The sequence below is a fragment of the Acipenser ruthenus genome, chromosome 7 (assembly GCF_902713425.1).
Source record: "Acipenser ruthenus chromosome 7, fAciRut3.2 maternal haplotype, whole genome shotgun sequence".
NCBI lineage: Eukaryota > Metazoa > Chordata > Actinopteri > Acipenseriformes > Acipenseridae > Acipenser > Acipenser ruthenus.
Window position 1 is genome coordinate 22605035 of NC_081195.1, and position 19514 is coordinate 22624548.

A 19514-nucleotide genomic window follows, 5' to 3' on the forward strand; every position below is an offset into this window, starting at 1 on the left:
ATAAATTAGCAACACATATTTACAATACTACAGCGTCTATTTTAATGGTCTAAGCAAAGGCAGATCTAAATACTTTAATTCTGTATTAATTCAGCTGGGGCTCAGACACCCACTTAGTAAGAACACTGCATACAGTGAAAAATAAAACAAATGGAATGAGGGTCACCAGAAAATATCAGGTTTATAAAATCAGGGATGGAAATAAGACTCCTATTGCATAGCAGTTGCACCTGTTCCAGGTTTTCTTATGTGCTTGATCAGCCCTGGTGTAAAGGTAACAAGCTCAGATGTGTACATCTTAAACACATAGTAAAATCAGAAATGGATCAAATTGCTCTGCAACGGGAGTCTTATTTCCTTCCCTGTAAACTTTAGGGTATCAAGATCTGCCGCGATTTAGATAATTGAAACACACATATTAATAAAAATGTGACGTGCTTGAAAAAGAGGATATCAGATTGTGCTGTTCAAACAAAGCCTGTGTTCACTAATTCGGCATACCTTCTTTCTAAAATGTCTTCCCCATTAAAATGGGTAACAAAACCAAAAGAAACGAGATCCACTTCAAAGGTGTCTCGTCCCAAAGCTTTAAGATCATTCCAATTTCTTTTGTGCATTTTCCTTGGCTATTTATGGTGTTTGCAATCGTTTGAACAGGCTTCATCACTCTCAACTCACATGACGGTGTAACCTTTCAACTCCAGACAAGCTCAAAGCCAGGTAAAGTCAGGATTTAGAGACTAATAATAATAATAATAATTCAGTAACGTGACTAAGGAAAGCAATTAAAAAGAGAAGACATAATCTCTAACCTTGAAAGAAACCAGTACAAACTTGTCAAGCGCGTCTTTGAAAACGCAAAAATGAATAATCCCATCTCTTTACTTTGCATAGACAGACAGTTTGCTTTAACAAAACAATGGGTTTCATTCAAGTGCAGAAAACGGCATACTGCATCTTCACCCCCCAAAAAACCCTCAGGTATTATTAATCAGCACATTTAAGATAGGTACCAGGAATTCATTGGAAATTTAAATTCTCAAACAAAGCTTTAAAATCAATTTTCATACTTCTTATTGATCCCTGTGTTAGTCATCTGTCGCCCTCCGAATTTTTGTCCCAAATCCCACCTCTATGACTTCCACTGTAGATACCGTAGCAAGCAGTCTCCAATAACGCGCAACCGATTCCAGATCATTCCTGATTTGAAACAGTTTGCTGTGAACGTGGATTAAACAGTGACAGACAACACTGAAAGCATTTATTAACAGGCGTGCAACAAATACTGCGACTACAATCTTTTCCCCCTTTAATAGTGAAGCTTTTTTTTTTTTTTTTTTTTTTTTTTTTTTACATTGAGCACTGTGCATCCCCATGAAATGAACATTCACTGCAGCTGGTTTGGATATAAAAATTGACTTCAGACATATAGGGTCTCCATGCAAATAAGGTCCTAATTTATTAAAACCACCTTAACCATCAACACATTACTACAAGTAACTCATTATTATTATTATCATCATCATCAATCAGAACTCACAGAGATGGTGTGACGCTTTTGTTCATTTTTAAAGATCGTAGATTCTTTCTCTCATAAGAGTGCTGCCATCTTAGATTGGTTATAATGCACATTGTAGAGAAGATAGAATATATTTTTGTTTAACAAGCAAAGTCAGTAACATGTCAAGCACTCGGCAGGGTAAAACACAAATTCACAACACTGATTGAAGCTACAAAAGGAAACGAGAGCGATGCGGGTCCCTTTGTTTTTGGGGAGGTCTCAAAAAAAACAAAAAACTAACCCAGGGAAGAAACTGTGAAACATGGAAATAAATGCGGTTTTAGCAGCAGAACTGTACTGCAAACAAAAAATTCAGATAATTCAGCACTGGGTTTAGTTATTGGAGGGGTCGTTAGTTAACTAAAGCCTGTGTTGTAAAAGGAATTGGAATAAAAAACCCTGAAACTGTTTTCCTGTCAGTGAAAGCCCATAGTTCAAACATTTTGTTGGCGAGTTTGGAATTAATTATATAAGGGGATTAACAAAAGGGCAAGCACTTGTGTTTTCCTAAAATGTCTCCCTCCTTATCTAAAAAAAAGATAGCATAACTTAATAGCTTCCCTATAGCTCAATTCCTAAACATGACACATATTATGTACTGTGTAATTATTAGCTACAATATGCAACATGGTGCTTATAGCTTGACGAAACTATGCTTTTAAAAAGCAACTAATCACAATTTTATATTGAATGTATTCTTGCTTTCTGGATTGGTATCAGTTTCAGTCATCACATCCTGGTGAATGTTTAAAGCCCCCTATTTAGAGCTCACAGAATCATGTCTAACCCACAAGTGCAGCTGGTACACCAGTGGGTAACCATTAACTTGCAACACTGCCCCTGGTGGATGTGAGAAGTACCACACATTGTATTTCGTTCTGATGTGTTTCTTGTAATCACTGGAGACACTATAGAGCTGGGGTGTCCAATCACGGTCCTGGAGGGCTGTTCCGCTCCAGGTTAAACAGGTAAAAGTAGCCAATTACCTGCTCCAGGGTCTGGATGGAGGTTTAATTGGAACAGGAGTGGAATGAACCTCCAGGACACACCCGCTATAGAGTGATGTATGAGAAACTTTATAATCGAGAAACATTTTTATTAAAATGCACTGAAACCTGAAAAGGTTACAGAATTATCAAAAACGAACCAAAACATACATGGGACCTTTTCAAATGACCACGCTTGGTTATTTGTTTAAAGTGCTGGTAAGATTAAGGGTTTCCATTTAAAAAACAAACAAAAAAGGTGAAAAAAAAAATTATATATATATATATATATATATATATATATATATATATATATATATATATACACACACATATACATATATATATATATATATATATATATATATATATATATATATATATATATATATATATAAAGCGGGGGTTGGTGTGGTTAAGTAACTTGTCTTGGTCTTAATATTAATAGTTTAAGTGGATTTGCCTCAAACAGGCTGAAATCAATAGGATACTTTTGCTTAGACTTATTTTCTTACAGCAAAACAGAAAAAAGTACACAAAGGTACTACAAGCACCCCTTTTGTCTGGTCAGTACCTCAGGAAATAAAGAGGCGTTGTGAGTGTAAGAGATGCAGTGCAGGGCATTGGTCTGGATACAAGGCACTAGGATTTGCTATAGGACTGCGACCACAGGGATTCTACGGCAACTAATAAATCACGACAACAGTCTTGGTTGGTTCTCCCGAAAAGCAGGAATGAAAGACAGACACATAGGAGGAAGAGCGGTTAGGACTGCATCTCAGCTCGGACCATCCAAGGAAACCAACAACAGAACAGCAATCTAAAGAGAAACACACAGCCGAGTCATTAGGCAAGCAGTGATCACACAAGCAAAAATAAACGCTTTTTCTAAGCGCTAGAACACACATTTTACACTGCAGTTATAACTCCTTTCAAACCTATATTAAAAAAAACAAAAAAACAAAAAAAAAAAACACCCAAGCTCTATGCACATCTCTGCAGCAACATATACAGCCCTGCTTCCCCCTCTCTTTCACTCTACCTGGACAGCGAACTCTCTGAAGTGATATCCTTGGGGGTTCTCACTGCGGCAAAGTTACGCTTGGGCTGAGACACTGGAGGAAACAGGGAAGGAAAGAACAAATTTGGAAAGAATACACGCTAAAATGGAAAGGGAGAAGAAATATCTAAGAGAAAAAAAAAAGTCAATGTAGATTAAAATTCATGTTTAGCTCCAGGAGTAGCGGATAAGAAATAGTTGGGTGTACAAGAACTGCACTTTGCTTTCTGTCAGACCTTTCTCCCATAAAAGATCTTGGAAGAAAGCACTAAAGAAAGTATAACTGAATGACTAGGAGGCAACACCTTGGCAAGTATTTTAAAGCTCACATCGAGTAAGGAGATCGGTCGCCATTACCATTGGGATCAAGGCTGATTGCAAATAATGATCAACTTTTCTAAAAAGAAAACATTTACATGCGTTTTCAATAGCGATCATGCAGAATTTACAGGGTTAGTTACTGCCGATTCCCCCAGAACCTGATTTGCACTTAGACTACCGAAGGTAAAATCAGTGTTAAGCAGGGTCTGTGAAAACCAGACATTTTAAGTATTATAAAATGTGTTCACCAGTTGGGTGAGAATTGAAATGCTGCTGTACATTAATGATAATTTTATAGCCTTAGCGCTAGTATGTTACTTACTAGTTACTTGGTGGACTTTCTTAACTAGTGTGCCGTCAGTTTGAGAGTCTTTGGGTCCGCCAAGCCTACGGAGAAAGAAGGGTTCAAATTCAATGTTAATTACTGTCATCCATGGTATGCCATAAAACATGTCAGTCAGTCAGTACTTGGCATTTAACACTTGATTGAATTTTATTAAAAGCTATTTATGCTGTATGAGAAAATTAGAGTAGACAAACCTTCTTATCAAACCTGAGCCCGATTGGGTGCGAGTCTAAAGTAATGGTGACAACAAAGTAATGATGATAATAAAAACAAAGAGATGTGTGCAGAAACTCAATGTCCTTTGATCTATTCATTAATGTGTTGATTTCAAAACAAGAAAAGCAGTCCTTCCCTCGCCTTTACAACCGAGTACCGATCACTGGCAATGAATGGATTTATTTAATAACCTGCCGATAAATACTTTTTAAAAAGGCAATTAACCCTTTGCGGTCCATTGTCGGACCTGGTCCGACATTGCAATTATTCCTATCAGGTCCATTGTCGGACCCTGTCCGACATCATTTTAAAAACGCAAAAAACGGGTTTCTATTAGTTTTTTCAGCGGAAAAAGCCGAGAACCATTCTATTGCCGAGTGGGAGCGACAGGAGCCGAGACAAGCTGAAAAAAAAAAAAAGGCGTATCTCATGAATAAGCATACATGCCCCTGGCATTACAATAGGGGCGGGTAGAAGGACACAAGCTACGCGATACCACACCAGCGCACAGAGGCTATCACGGACATTTGCAGAGCTTTTTTTAGATGTTATAGTAATAAAATAATGGCTTGGATTGCATTATTGAGGAGTTTGGTGATAAAACGAGTGATCAGGAGATTATCGATCGGTATGTACCACTTATTATTTATTTATTAGCATCTGTGGAAGCGATAGCGAACAAAAGGGTGGGGCGGGGCAGGAGATGCCTAATGAGTGCTTTGTTGATATGCAGGGCCTTTTAAACCAGTTTGACTGAAAAAAAATACTTTTAAACAGCGCGTCTAAAATTAACTGCGCGTGTGAAAGTAAATTGGACCCGACGCGCACTTAATAAGTGGACTGCAAAGGGTTAAGAGGGCAAGTTTTTGCACACCCCTAAATACAAACGCTGCGCTCACCTTTGCACTCGAGAGGGGGGCGCGAAGACCCCGTGCTTCGGCAGGCAGGTAAAGTATCGGACCCCAAATACAGATCCGTCGTGCTTCCCAGTGGGCATATCCAACTCCACACCAAACCAGTAACCTAAGAAACCAGACCAGTAGAGTTAGCACCGATACAGACACAAGACTCCAGGGAGCACCTGGAAGCACTAGTTGTAGAAGGAGAATAACTTTATTGGGTACGTTCCTCCTTTCCCAAAAAATGTGCTAAATGACAAATAAGAGCAACTTTGAGAATTTAGCCAATTATGTTGTATGGAAATGGAGTGGGGGTTAGGAGTTTACATATATTTGTACAAAAGGAACACTCTACAAAGGGCTAATAATTTTTGCAGAGTACATAACACTGCCAAATCAGGAATAAAAAAAAAAAAAGTTCAAATACATTATCATCTGTAAAGAATAATTTATTAGCAAGGGGAATAGGCTTGCACACTGTATCCCAATAAATATTTTGTAACCATTCAGGAGTTTGAAAGAAAACACATTAGCCAACCTTTATTGACAAAGTGAGGCGAGCCCACATATGTTTTAGCTAGTGCCCTCTTCAGTCTTAAGCGGTCTACAAAATTGACTTTGTACGTATGTGGTTTAACTGCCTTCCCTCTACAATAAATAAACATCTTTCTTATAGAATTTGGGTTGGATGTTTAGAAGTCATGGATGATTTCGCCTGAGATTTCACTCAGTCCCTACCCGGAGCAAAGTCAGTCTTCCCATAAAACCGGATGATTCCTTGCTTCTGCCCGGCAACCAGAACTTTATCCCCCAGTTCGATCTTTAACCCTTCGCGATCCAGGCTGCCCACTGACAGGGATTTCTTCCGCAGAGCTGTAAAGAAAACAGGAACCTCAAAGAAAATAAAAAAACCGCCACAGACTTTACAGACTATCCAAACCAAGACTCGGCATACATTCTATGTCCAGATATTTGTAGTTGAAGTTAGTGTAACATATGGGCAGGGAGACAAACAGAGTGTCTTATATATCGCCCCAAATTCTGAAACTATCAAAGCAGGATGAGTGGCTCTATAGATATTGAGTTAGAAGAAAAAGGCGTTGTTTCAGAATATTTCTGTTCTGGAGTAGTGGTCAGGGCTCTGGACGCTTGACTGGAGGGTCGTGGGTTCAATCCCAGGTGGGGGACACTGCTGCTGTATCCTTAAGCAAGGTACTTTACCTAGATTGCTCCAGTAAAAACCCAGCTGTATAAATGGGTCACTGTATGTAAAAATAAATGTTTAAAAAATAATGTAATTGTATGAAAAAAAAAGTGATATCTTGTAACAATTGTATGTCACCCTGGATAAGGGCGTCTGCTAAGAAATAAATAATATTATGTTGCTATGCTTTGTTGCAGATTATCTTTTTCTTCTCAATGTAAAGGTAAGCTTGTGTGAAATTAAAAGATAAGGATACCCTTCTTTGGTTAGGATATATGGTGTTGGCGTCTTGCACCCTTCTGTTGTAAGCTCTCGTTGCAATATATCTTATAAGCAGGGTGTGTGTGTCAAATACACAAATTGTGAGTTATAAGAAGGACCAAATCAAGCTATACTGGAAAACAGTTACAACAAAAAGGAATTGCTGAAGAATAACCAGAAAGGTTTGGTATAAAAAAAGGTATGTTTGGAGCTTGTTTGTTAGACCAGAGGAACAAAGACTTGTATACTTTCGTTTGCATTCTGATTTTGATGTTTAACAGAAATATAAGTATTTTTAAAAAATTGTTGTACTGAGGCTCACACCAGTGAGCAAGTAACACGGAGGTAAACGTGCCCAGTAAATTTTCCATACGTTTCTATTTGTATTCCTATTGCCAGGGACATTGGGGGCAACAACGAAACTGCGGTTGGGATGCATGACGGAGAATGAGACCGGAGTGGAGGGTCTCACCCTTCTTTCTGTCTTTCTCTTTCTTCTCCTTCTTGGCCTTGCCGGCGACCCGGGAGAACACCATGCGGGGGGTCTTGGGGGTGGAGGTCACGGAAGACGGGGTCTGGTCTGTCAGGGCCTTGCTGATTTTAGACACCGGGGCAAAGATCCCTGATGTGGGGGGGAAGCAGCACAGTCTTAACCAACGAGGTCATGCACACAAGTGACAGAACTAACAGAATCAATGCATTCAGAGCTACTGATAATCCGGCAGTGTGTATATTTACTACAACGCCTTAAGGTCCGTCATGTCTATCCTTTATATACCCACCTGCACGGAAACCTCAGGGCGTGAGAATTTCCGCTCGGTAATCAGCGATACAGAAACAATAGGCACTTGTTAAAATGTTAGACCGCTTTGTGCTTTAAAATGAGGCATCGTAAAACAACTTCTAATTAAAGTTCAATTAAAATTAGACAAAATCACTCATTTGCCTATTGACAGATTTTCAGTTCCAGGAGTTTGATTTCATATGCACAACAAAATCAGAACAGAAGCAATGGGGTGCTCCAACACATTTACACACTGCTGTAGGGTGTAGGGGGGGGGGGGTCGCTTACCGAGTTTGGGGGGGCAGATAAAGTAGCGGACCCCGCCCACACTCCCGTCGTTCTTGCCCTCTGGCTCGTCCAGCTCCACTCCGACCCACTGACCGCTAGCGAACTCCGTGGTCCCGCAGAAACGAAGTGTCGCGGTCTGAAACAGAGGACGCAGTGAGGCAGGGGAAGGGAAAGGAAGATGCCACTTCCTGGCTCAGTTTACGGGAACCATTTTTAAAAAGCAGGTTTCTTAAAGTGACTGTAGCTAACAAAATAAAACGCTTACCCGTTTTGCACTTTCTATTAGTTACACAGCAGGGATGGAAATAAAACTTCTATTGCTTAGCACTTTCACCATTCCAGGTTTACCAAGCTTCATTAGCCCCAGTGTGTAGAGGTAACAAGCTCAGGTGTGTGATTGAACTCAGTTAAACAAGGAATGGATCAAACTGCTGTGCAACAGGAGTCTTCTTTTCATCTCTGCACTGTAACTAATGCTTGCAAACGCATATTTCTTTAACTCAGTGTAGTAAGGTTTTAAAATAAATGTTTCCTATAAAATGAGTTTCTCAGAACTGCACAACTGAGATCTAGATAATAAATTATAAATGTGCAGAGTTAGCCAAGAGAGAAGAAGATAAATACCCGATTTACCAAGAACTTGGTTTAAGTTAAAATCTAAATCAGGAGTGGCCAAAGTTGGGTATTCCACTCCTGGTCTTTGTTCTAACTCTGTTTTAACTAGTTTAATTGAACCAATTGAATCTGCATCTGGACCCTGAAGAATCTCATTTTAAAACCAGGAGTGGAATATGGCCTTCCAGGACCGTGATTGGGCACCATTGATCTTAATAGCCAGTCAATGCCACCCCCCCCCCCCCCCCCAAAAAAAAGCCAAAATTCTGGATTTTTGAAACGTAGTGAAAATTAGAACCATAATAATCGTTAGTTACTCAAGTTCAAAAGTTAAAACAAACAAGTAAAAATAAATAAATAAAACAGTTGGGTTCAAACTGATAAAATGGATCACCTCAGCGATGGAAATACACTAAAATAATGGAGGAGCGTCTCACCCACCTGCTTTACGTGGGGCACCAAAGTAGTGACATCACTGCACGGTTTTGGGGGAGGCTATAAAGTTTGGACAAGCGTGGAAACAATGTTTTTTGTATTTAGATTTGTTTCTCACACATATATTAATTACACATCACACACCGCAAGCACCTGCGGCATTATTACTGTACATTTGAATTCAGTTGTTACATTGCTGACAGTTCGTTATAGGTGTTGGGAAACAAATACACAAACTCTATAGGTTAGATGCAACCCCATTGTTTAAAGTACATTTGTCTGAATTTAGCTCCAGTTGCAAAGGAAGTACTAAAAACGCAGTTACAAGTTTCACTTTCATTTTATGTATCTATCTCTTGTCTTTAAAATGATATATTTTTATTCAACGTTTAAAATGTATGTGTGTTTGTTTCTTTTGCTGTGAAGGGTTAACTGCGAGACACTGTGACTGAGCCCGGTTCTGCCAGTTGGGTTTGTGGAGGGCTGCCCATGCACTGGGCTGTACCTTGAGGTCATCCAGCAGCACCCGGTCTCCCAGCTTCAGCCCCAGTGAGGTCAGCATGAGGTTCCCAGGGATGTTGTCATAGTTGGGCAGCGTGGCCTTGGGCAGGTTGCAGCTCAGAGGCACAGCATCCAGCAGCAGCTGCTTCAGCTCCTTGGCCACCATGGCGGCCTCTGCCTTGTCCAGGGTCATGTCCATGGGGTCTGGAACCACGTCCGAAGGGCCCTGACCCTTGCTGTTCTGTGGGGAGAGGGGCAGGGGTCAAGGTCCGCTTTTACCAGCACATCCTGGACTGGAAACACAGCTGCAAACTCACCGACTCATTAGATCATCAATATTCTTATTGTCCCCGTTAATAGGAGACGTTTGCTTTGTGCTACAAAAGGGCATAATCAGAAAAACTCTCTCTCATCATTATTATAATAAGAGCCGCTTAGTTTTGTAACCGTTTTTTATTTTGACGAAAAAAAAAAATCACATTTGCATTTCATTTTGTAGATTGTTAACTATCATCAACAGACATTCTGAGAGAGTGGGGGAGGGATTTGGAACCCAAAATGACGTTATAACTGAACGATCAATGGGTATCACAAACCTCGAGTTCACGCAACGTATCACATGTGGAAAGTTTCTACATCATTGAACCGGGAACTAGCAATAAATCTGACATCTCAGATGTTTAAATTTAATTTTCAAGCTGATAACTGATCAGTATTTATTTCGCAGGCGCCTATATCCAAGCTGACTTACAGGTGTCACAGGGCAGTACAGGCTTACAATGAAAGATATTTAAATACAGTGTAGTTTACAGTAAGTGCAAATACTACTACTACTAGAATACAATATGAACTAGCCAGTTAGGATCACAGCAAGTTATATCAATGACAGATTAGCAGTACAATAATGCAAGGATAGTGCATCAGCTGAGGATCCAGTAACATGGTGCGTAGTTCACAACGGCTCACGGCGCGGTTTTAATAGACTGGAAAGCTCTGCGGTGGGGAGCCCGGCAGGCACTCACCCGGACAGTGGGATTGGCCCCGTGTTCCAGCAGACATTTCACAGAACCCAGGCACAGGTTGGAGGCAGCGATGTGCAGGGCAGTCCCATGGTGGAAATCACTGCATGTGGAGTTCAGCACTGCACAAGACATGCAACAGCGTTAGCAAGGAAAATCGACAAGCTGTGCGCTATGCAAAACAAAATCACTTGCACATCAGGGATGGGAAGAAGACTCTTGTTGCACAGCAGTAACAAGCGTGTGTGTGTGTGTGTAATATATATATATATATATATATATATATATATATATATATATATATATATATATATATATATATATAGCTATAGCTAGATAGATATATAAAGAGAATTTAAAAAGCAGCTCTATATCCAAAGAGAATGCTCAACCACTAGAAGTTTATAGATAGATAATAAAGAAGCAAAGTAATTCATAAATTGAATATATATATATATATTATATATATATATAGCCAAAACTTTTGCATCACCTAGAATTTCAGGATTGAAACAAATAAAAAAAAAATAAGATATGAACATAATTTTGATCTTTTATTTAAAATCACATAATCAAAATAAACTACAAAATGATATCGCAATTTTACATTTTTCCAATGCTTGTCAGCTTTTTGGTACGTATATGGGAAAGCTACAAAGCGGTGTGCAATTCAATATGTTAATGTAACATTATTCAGCAGGTTTCATTTGACTTCATGGAGCTAAATGAGTTCATTCTACAGGGTGATGCAAAACGTTTTTGACTGTAGCTGTGGCGTGTATTTTGTGTCTGGTTAAGCGCCTCGTTTCAGCTCACCTTTTGGCTTTGACCCTTTCAGCAAGATCCTGATGAGCTCGGGTACGTCAAAGTAAGCTGCATAGTGCAGCGCGTTCATGTTCGTCCAGCGACTCCGCAGACCGGCGTCGGCGCCCAGGGCAATCAGCCGATTGGTCAGCCTCAACGCCGCGGCCGGGTCACCTGTGAAAACCAGCAGGACAGTGACACAAGAGGGTGACCAGAGACACTGCCAACACACCTGCAATTAAAATCACACCACAGCTCGTCTGTCATATTTGTGATTTGCTTATTGTCGAAAATCGAGAATGTATTGATGTTATTTTGCCAAATACTAATATTAAAAGAAATACTTGAATTTTCTGGCTTAATTATTTAGAGGAGTTTTGCGAAATGTCTAACAGTTTTCAACAATTTCGTCGCTCTTCAGTTTTGTATACAACAGTGTGTAATGGTATCAGAACACCCCATTGCTTCTCTATTATGACAGATCTTGAGATGTTCCAATAAATGTGCACACTGCTGGATTATCAGTGGCTCTGAAGGCATTGATTCTATTAGTTTATTTTTATTTTTACATTGGGACATTGATGCGTCGGCTGCTTTGGGTGCGAGAATTTCAATTCCGGTTGAAACAACAGGCACTCCTTTGTGAAAGTGCTAGACCGCTGTTTTGCTACCTACCAACACCATGAGCCCCTGCTTTGCAGGCGTAGTGCAGCAGAGTCATGTCTGTGAGTCCATCTCGATCGTTCACGTGGCAGCCTCGCTTTAAAATCTAGGGGGGTAAAAAACAAGAAATATAATTCAGGCACAATCGCTTCTAGCTGGCTGCAGGGTCTCAGTAACTGTGACGCAGAAACACACCCAGAAGCCCATGGGAAGACTCTGACGTCAAGTCAGAATCAACATGCTTTAAATATTTCAAAAGGTCACCAGGATGTGAAGACACAAAGCGAATCAAGAAGAACACATTAGCGAAGATAACCCTACCAAAGGTCCCCTGTCGCGTTCCAGACACAAGCAACCCTGTTCTTGATCATTTCCAATCCTAAATCCAATCTCTGTAACTGAAAACCTTCAGAAACCTGCCAGAACATGTTAATTTAGTAACTCGGATATAGCGAGCCAAGCCGGGCTAATGGAAAAGGGTAATTATCGGAGCGATCAATCTCGCCAGGGCTTCCGACTCCCCAGACACAGATGTCAGGGGGAATTTACTGCCTGCGAAATCAATAAAGCACTCTGGCAAATGATGGCTCAGAAGGGGCAGCCCACACACACCGCTGCGCTCTCATCAGCAGCCACAGAGCTTTTAAAAACTTAACCTGCCGGTTTTTATTTCTTTATTTGTGCTTTAAAAATAAATAAAATAAATTGGAGGGGCTATACAATCTAATAGAATCCAATTCTATAATGTCCTTCATATAGGCATCACAGAGTGCTTTACATACATACATACATGCATGATCTAACCTAAGGGTCATGAACTGGAATGAGGAAGCTCATAGGAAAACAGACATTTCTTTGTAATGGAGCTAGATTTTTTTAAACATTTAAAAAAAAAGGTCAAGCATTTTTTTTAAATTATTATATAGAACTCAATTAGAACTAATTGTAGCATGCACAACTACGATTGCAATTACTGGAAAGGAAAAGACGTCTGCCAAAGCAGTGCCTTACCGATTGACAGTGTTATGGCAGGAATTTCTAATTATTTGGCCAACCCTTCTTGCAGGCCCACCAATTGAAACAAAAGCCTGGGCTGTTATTTTGCTGTCCCTGCCCCAAGGACTGGAGTTGGGAAAGCACTGCTTTATTGGATTTGCACAGCACTCAAGGCCTGTTTTAATGGCTCACTACTTCTACTAATGATGCACAAGAGCCTGTGCAGACCCATTGCATTCCAGAGACTCATTTATTATGAATACACACAGCCAGCTTTCATATCATTACACAACTGCCCATGAAACACTCTGATATTAAATCATAAGGAAAGGCGAGAGAGCGAGTGAGAGAGAGAGAGAGAGAGAGAGAGAGAGTGAGGGAATGAGACACTCATTGATTTTCTGCTTCAAGAACAGTGTTTAGGGTTTTCCTTTCAGACTGGTTCACAAGAAGAGACTTGCTATAATTTAAACCCTCTTGGCTGGGTGTTTCAAATCTCATTTGGTTTGGGTTGGATTACTCTAGCATGTCAAAGCTTTGGTTTTTAAGGCCTCATCAGTACTGCTAACAAAGGAGAACAAATCACAAGGGTGATATGGAGGTTTTAAATAGATGAACTTGAATCACTTATCTGAAGATATTTTACAGCAAAAAAACAGTAAAATGTAAAACACAACTTCATAAATTTGTACAGAACCGAAAAAACCTGCAGAAAAAAAAGAAAAAAGGGGCCAGAGCTAACGGTACAACTTTGGCTAAGAAAATTGATTTTAAGTTTGGATGCGACTTCATGTTTCCCAGCAGGGAAAGGCACCTGACGTCAGGAACCCGTTTCTCACTGACCTCGTTTCCAATGATGTCGATTTTGTGCTGCACCTGCGGCACCCACTGTCTGATGATACCAAAGAGCTCTGGGACAGTGGTCTGTGGGTCAAGGAGAATTTCCTGGCAGGCAGGGTCGTTGGGGTCGAAAAAGGTGAAGGCTACAAGCACAGGGAGAAACATGAGACACACTCCTAACAAATCAATCCTCCATTCCCAGCTAAACCAGAACGATCAGATGACGGTTACCTCAAGCACATGCCTTTACTGTCACCTTCCCTTTTTATGTTTGCAAACGTTTTGGTCAGCAAATCATTCGGTTCTTCTTGCAATGACTCCAAATATTGTGTTTCACAATTCTGACTAATCTGTAACGACTGGTTCATTTCTTATACGCTATTTATATTCCCTTTGTTATTAGGTACTTTTTAAAAAGGTGCCACAATTCATCCCAGGGACAGTGCCACCCAGTGGCTAAATAATGTAACCGCTAGAACATCATTCAAACTTTGCAACGCAGTTCAACTACATGCGGTTATTAATCTGTAATGCAGTTCCTATTCCGGGAAGCAATGCCTTCACAGCACAAAGACCATAAATCCTGACACGCTCCCTTGCTGGGTTATTGACCAGATCAAGATTAATACAGACCTTCATCGCTCCTCACACTTCACTGAACAATCAGAAGCACTTGTAATAGGAGGACGGCAACACCAGCGCTGGGGATTAGCACACACCACGCACATCCTCAGAACACAGAACAGGGTTTTGGAATTCAGTGCTGATTTATTTTTTCCAGGTTTTTTTTTTGCACATTTCAAAATACACACTGCAACAAACGTAGCTTTTTAATAGTGGAATTATACATGAGAATAGTTCTCTCAATGCATATATTAAATCACTAGGTTGGTAAGGCGTCTGTGAAGAGCCCACACATTTAATTTAGCTTCTTGCTTTTGAATAATAGTGTGTTCTCAATGCATCCTAATAAAAGCACAGACTAGTCTTTTTTTTTTTTTTTTTAAATGCTCCCTGTGTTAGAAGAACAAACGTTTGGGAACGAGAAAAGGCCATTCTTGCTTGACAGCTACGGTCAAAGCTTTCTCATCACCCTGTAGAATTAACTGATTTTGCTTCATAAAGTCGAATGAAACGTGCTGAATAAGGTTACGTTAACATCTTGAATTACACACCGCTTTGCAGTTTTCCATATACTTTAATTCCACTATAGCAGGAGAGAAGATTACTTCTTTCGAGAAAGCCAACTAGTAAAAAACAGACCGTGTAAGAGAAAAAACTTCAAGCTAGAGAGAAAGTCACATCTACAGTTACAAAACAATCATGAGGTTTTTTTTTTTTTTGTTTGGTTTTTTTTTAATAATCCGAACTTTCACTCTCATCCAGCCTTACCGTAGTCCTTGGGGAGGGGTGCTGGGGCAGAGTGGTGCACCACGGGCCTCTTCCTCATCTCCAGAACCGGGCTCTGAAACCCTGAGGCTGGCTGGGCTTCCTCCACTTCTACTGCGTCCTCTTTAGTCATCTTTACAGGACTACAGAAAAAGAAAGCAGAAGCATCTAGAATCGTACCAATCACCCCATTAGCGGTCTCAACAGGGTTGCAATGCTACACTAATGCTCCAATCCGATGCATAGCCCGATATGCAGGTCGCAATACGATGTGTATCACGATATGCACGTGACAATACAACGCTGTCACGATTTACAGGATATATGCAACACGGTGATTGTTCTATTGGGCTACAAGTATGATGTTCAATACGATCAAATAAGCCTTTAAATGATGGAATGTTTTGTTAAGACACATAAGTTAAACAACTTGGGGAGTTTAAGAAAAGAAAAAAAAACCAACACCTTTTTGGCTGTCATTCTTTCACTTCGCCATCATTTCACACTGAAAAACTGCAGTTTTTGATTTATATATTCATTAAAATACATTTAGTGTGGGGAGGACAGATTCCATAGGTAACGGGTCGAATACATAATTGAATATATACATAACCCAGGTACGATAAACAGTGTCATCCAAATTATATTAGACAAAATCAGCTCAGCATCTTAAAATGGCCACAAGTCGCTGTGCAACGATAGGCAGCTGATTTTACAACAGGCTTGAAGAATTCCATTGAATTCTTAAAATCCCACCCACCCCTTTCCTCCAAAATTCTAAGCCCCTGACCACCTTTAGATTTCACGTCATCCCACATGTATTGGAACACGTTTCCTCCCGCATCAGGTATCACAACTGCATTCTTACATAACACCGTGTATTTCATCAAAATAAAATAGTTTCACACGTTAAGAAATATTTTGAAATAAGCGACTAATATTAACAACTGTTAATGCATTAAGCGCATGAATAAGCTAGTGTCAGAAATATCTATCTATAAAACGAAGAAATAATTGATAAACTGAAAGCCTCCGATCCGTGATTTTGGAAGGAATGAAAATAAATAAAATAAAATAAATAAATAAATAAATACACGCACAAAAAAAGGGAACAATTCTCTTCCACAAATTGAACACGACAATAACAGATCGATTGCAAATCAAAACAACGAACGCCCCAATATGAAATCTTAAAATAACAAATGGTTCCAGCGATATATACAAACAAAATTGATATTATAATTATTATTAGCTTGTTATTGTTATGTAATCGTTGTTTTGCATGCATGCTCGTTTCATTTGCATCTCCATGTTTAACAACGGGAGCCAGAACATTCACAAAAAAAAAAAAAAAAAAAGACTTCGCCCTCAATTTTACCTTAAACGCGCATAAGACAGCTATACAAATACACAAAACAATATTTTTAAAAGAACGCGTTTATTTAATGCATATCGCAACTGCCTTTATCGCCGAGATCAAAACACAAAACCTACCCCAAGTGTTCGTTGCTGCTATTTTTTTCTTCTTTCTCTGCTAGCGCCTTCTATCTGCCTCTTATAAACAGAGAGAGCAGCTGAATCTGGTTGCGTTTGTTCCCCCGTCGACCTCGCTATCTGCGTCACTCTGACTCACCGAGGGTACAAACGTGAGTTTCATTCACCGCTCACAACACTACCCACCATTCTCCGCCTGCCCAAGCACATTCTAGAAATGATCAGGCCGGCCATCTCTTAAGAAACCCGGCATGCAAAAACTAGCAACCCGGTTTATGGTATAGTTTGCTAAAAATATAACAAAATAATAGATACAAGACAGAGATGCAACATTATATCAAATGCTGAATCCCCTATCACACACAAGAAATATAAAAAGCAATGAACCAATAGCTTAACAATTTACAAAAAAAAAATGGAGCAGAACATGAATGACCTACAATTTGTAGAACAAATAAATATATTTATTTTAGATATACAATAAAGAAACATAAATGGATAAACACTCAATACCACGATGCCTGAAGGTTTAAATAGAAAATATATCTTTAGAACTATGTAGTAAACGACATCACAAGCACATTAATAGATTTGCATAAAAATAAGGTGTCGTTGCCATGGCATCAAAAGCCTACAAACACCTCCAATATAAAATTATTTGTTTATTCAGCAAACGCCTTTATCCAAGGCGACTTACAGAGACTAGGATGTGTGAACTATGCATCAGCTGCAGAGTCACTTACAACTACGTCTCACCCGAAAGACGGAGCACAAGGAGGTTAAGTGACTTGCTCAGGGTCACACTGTGAGTCAGTGGCTGAGGTGGGATTTGAACTAGGGATCTCCTGATTACAAGCCCTTTTCGTTAACCACTGGACCACACAGCCTCCTAAAATATTATACACAAGAAACTATATTAAGCGTTCTCGTTCTTGAAGATAAAATGAATTGACAAATGCATTTGAAAAAAATAATTAATTGCCGTACTGTGAAATTCAAGTTGGGTTCTAACTCTGTTTTTTTTTTATTTTTTTTTTATGAATGGTATACTAGATACAGAAACTCTCAAGAACACCCTTACAAATCGCTGCTTATATAAACATAATTGATATTACAATTCCTCAAAATACCATTGCTACGAGTTTAATCAGACACACCTGAGCTTGTTACACTGGGGCTAATCAAGTTCGTAGTAAAACCCGAAATGGGTGAAACTGCTGTGCAACAGGAGTCTAATTTCCATTCCTGGTCCTGTGATGAAAACTGGGTTAGGTTACAAGTTTGAATCGGGAGGCAATGCGACTGTTTCTGACGTTTTTCACCAACAGCAGTGTCCAATCAAAAACTAGAGTTTAGAGGATTTACGAATTAGGAAATAATTAATTGGCTTGGCAGTGGTATCACAGGACGTCCACTAACCTTCAGTTCTACTGAGCTGTTGCTGGGAATTGGGCACTCAAATTATACTCTATAAATAAAGATATGTACAAGCAACTCAGCTTGTAAAGACACTGCCGCATGGAGCAGAGGGTGACTCACACAATCAGAAGCTTTTGGGGTTGAATCCCAGCCATGCCGAGTTGGCATTGCATTGGCCTTCGCATTCCTGCAGGGTTAGATTCAGTACAATATGCAAAACATTACAGCTCTCTGTTCTTGACCGTTAATGATTTTTGATAACAAACACCCAAGGGTAAGTTTTCTCAGCGCTTCAGTCTCTTTGTGATGGGGTTACCTAGGGGACCATGGTGCTGCCCCTGCTATCATCAGTGCTGTCTGACCCCAGGCAGTGGAAAACCCCTGACAAATTCAACCCAGATGCCTTTCCCAAGCTAACTGGGACACGGAGCCGTTTGGATAATCGAGTTATGGCCGTGCCATTTTATTACACGACTTTCCCCAATCAAGGAACCTCCTAAAAAGATACAATTCACCCCTTTACCAGTAAATATATAACTTACGGTTCTGCAGAAGTTAAGCTTCACCAGGACTCAGACCCTGGAAGAGACAGACGTCAGCCCAGCTCGGAGCAGCTTCGGGAAAATGCCCAAAGTTTACGAGTTCTACAAACACCGCCAGGGCTGAACTGGGATAGAGATCATGCATAACATATCCCCTACACTCCCCTCCCTGGTCTGTTCCCTGTAGTACTCTGTTCCCGCTACAAGAGGGAGGCAGAGCACAATGCATTATGCCAGGGCTGTTCAACAATTGAGCATTATACTTAGAGCTTCTCGATTTAGGTTTCTTCCTTCTTTCTGCCTCCCTTTAAACCTTAATTAATGGTTGTTAAGCCTTAACTGAATACCAGATTGTTTAAATTAGAGACGCACTACTAGAAACTAACGCAGTGGAAAATGATAAGCTGAATTCGGCGATTAGAGGCAGAACGAAATGCAGGTTCAAATAGAATCAGGTCAGATCAAGGCACGTCGATTGTGAACGCAATCAAGATATGAGGGTAAAAAGAAACAACTTCCTTTGGTAATTAGTGTTTGAATATGTTTAAAAGGGACATCACGTGATCAAAAATAAACCCTCAAAACTTATTGAAGGTTCCAAAGTGTCTATCGAAGCAGCAGCCAGCTCTGCATAGTTCATACAGACAGTTTGGCTAATGATCTAGTCTGTTACAGGGAAGCTTGCACAGGTGTGGACGGGAATAATCACATTTCTGTATTTGCCTAGAATGACAGCACAATCCATAACAGATTATACATAAATAAATGTACATCTTTTTTTTAAAAATTTAACACACACACATTATATATATGCATCACTTTTGCCATGTTTATACTCTGCGTTTACCATAGCCAGAGCTGATCATGTTCT

The 19514-nt window shown here is 39.9% G+C and overlaps 1 protein-coding gene across 3 annotated transcripts; it reads right to left on the reverse strand.

Annotated features, from left to right (window-relative positions):
- Positions 1-2921: 2921 nt before the first annotated feature.
- On the reverse strand, positions 2922-18948 carry LOC117415815 (CAP-Gly domain-containing linker protein 3-like). 3 transcript variants are annotated; one of them, XM_059026653.1, is made up of 15 exons: positions 18644-18948; positions 15192-15331; positions 13803-13942; positions 11976-12069; positions 11313-11474; positions 10500-10618; positions 9482-9718; positions 8983-9036; positions 7927-8062; positions 7327-7476; positions 6128-6262; positions 5390-5513; positions 4251-4315; positions 3590-3662; positions 2922-3367 (listed from the first exon to the last, which is right to left on the reverse strand). In XM_059026653.1, exons 2-15 carry the CDS (start codon positions 15319-15321, stop codon positions 3313-3315), a joined length of 1674 nt encoding a protein of 557 aa, XP_058882636.1. In that variant the 5' UTR covers positions 15322-15331; positions 18644-18948; the 3' UTR covers positions 2922-3312. The 3 variants fall into 3 exon arrangements, with proteins under 3 accessions (XP_058882636.1, XP_033882542.3, XP_033882543.3); XM_034026651.3 differs by lacking the exon at positions 18644-18948 and adding an exon at positions 16683-16883; XM_034026652.3 differs by lacking the exons at positions 8983-9036; positions 18644-18948 and adding an exon at positions 16683-16882 and having other exon boundaries at positions 2923-3367.
- Positions 18949-19514: the final 566 nt, after the last annotated feature.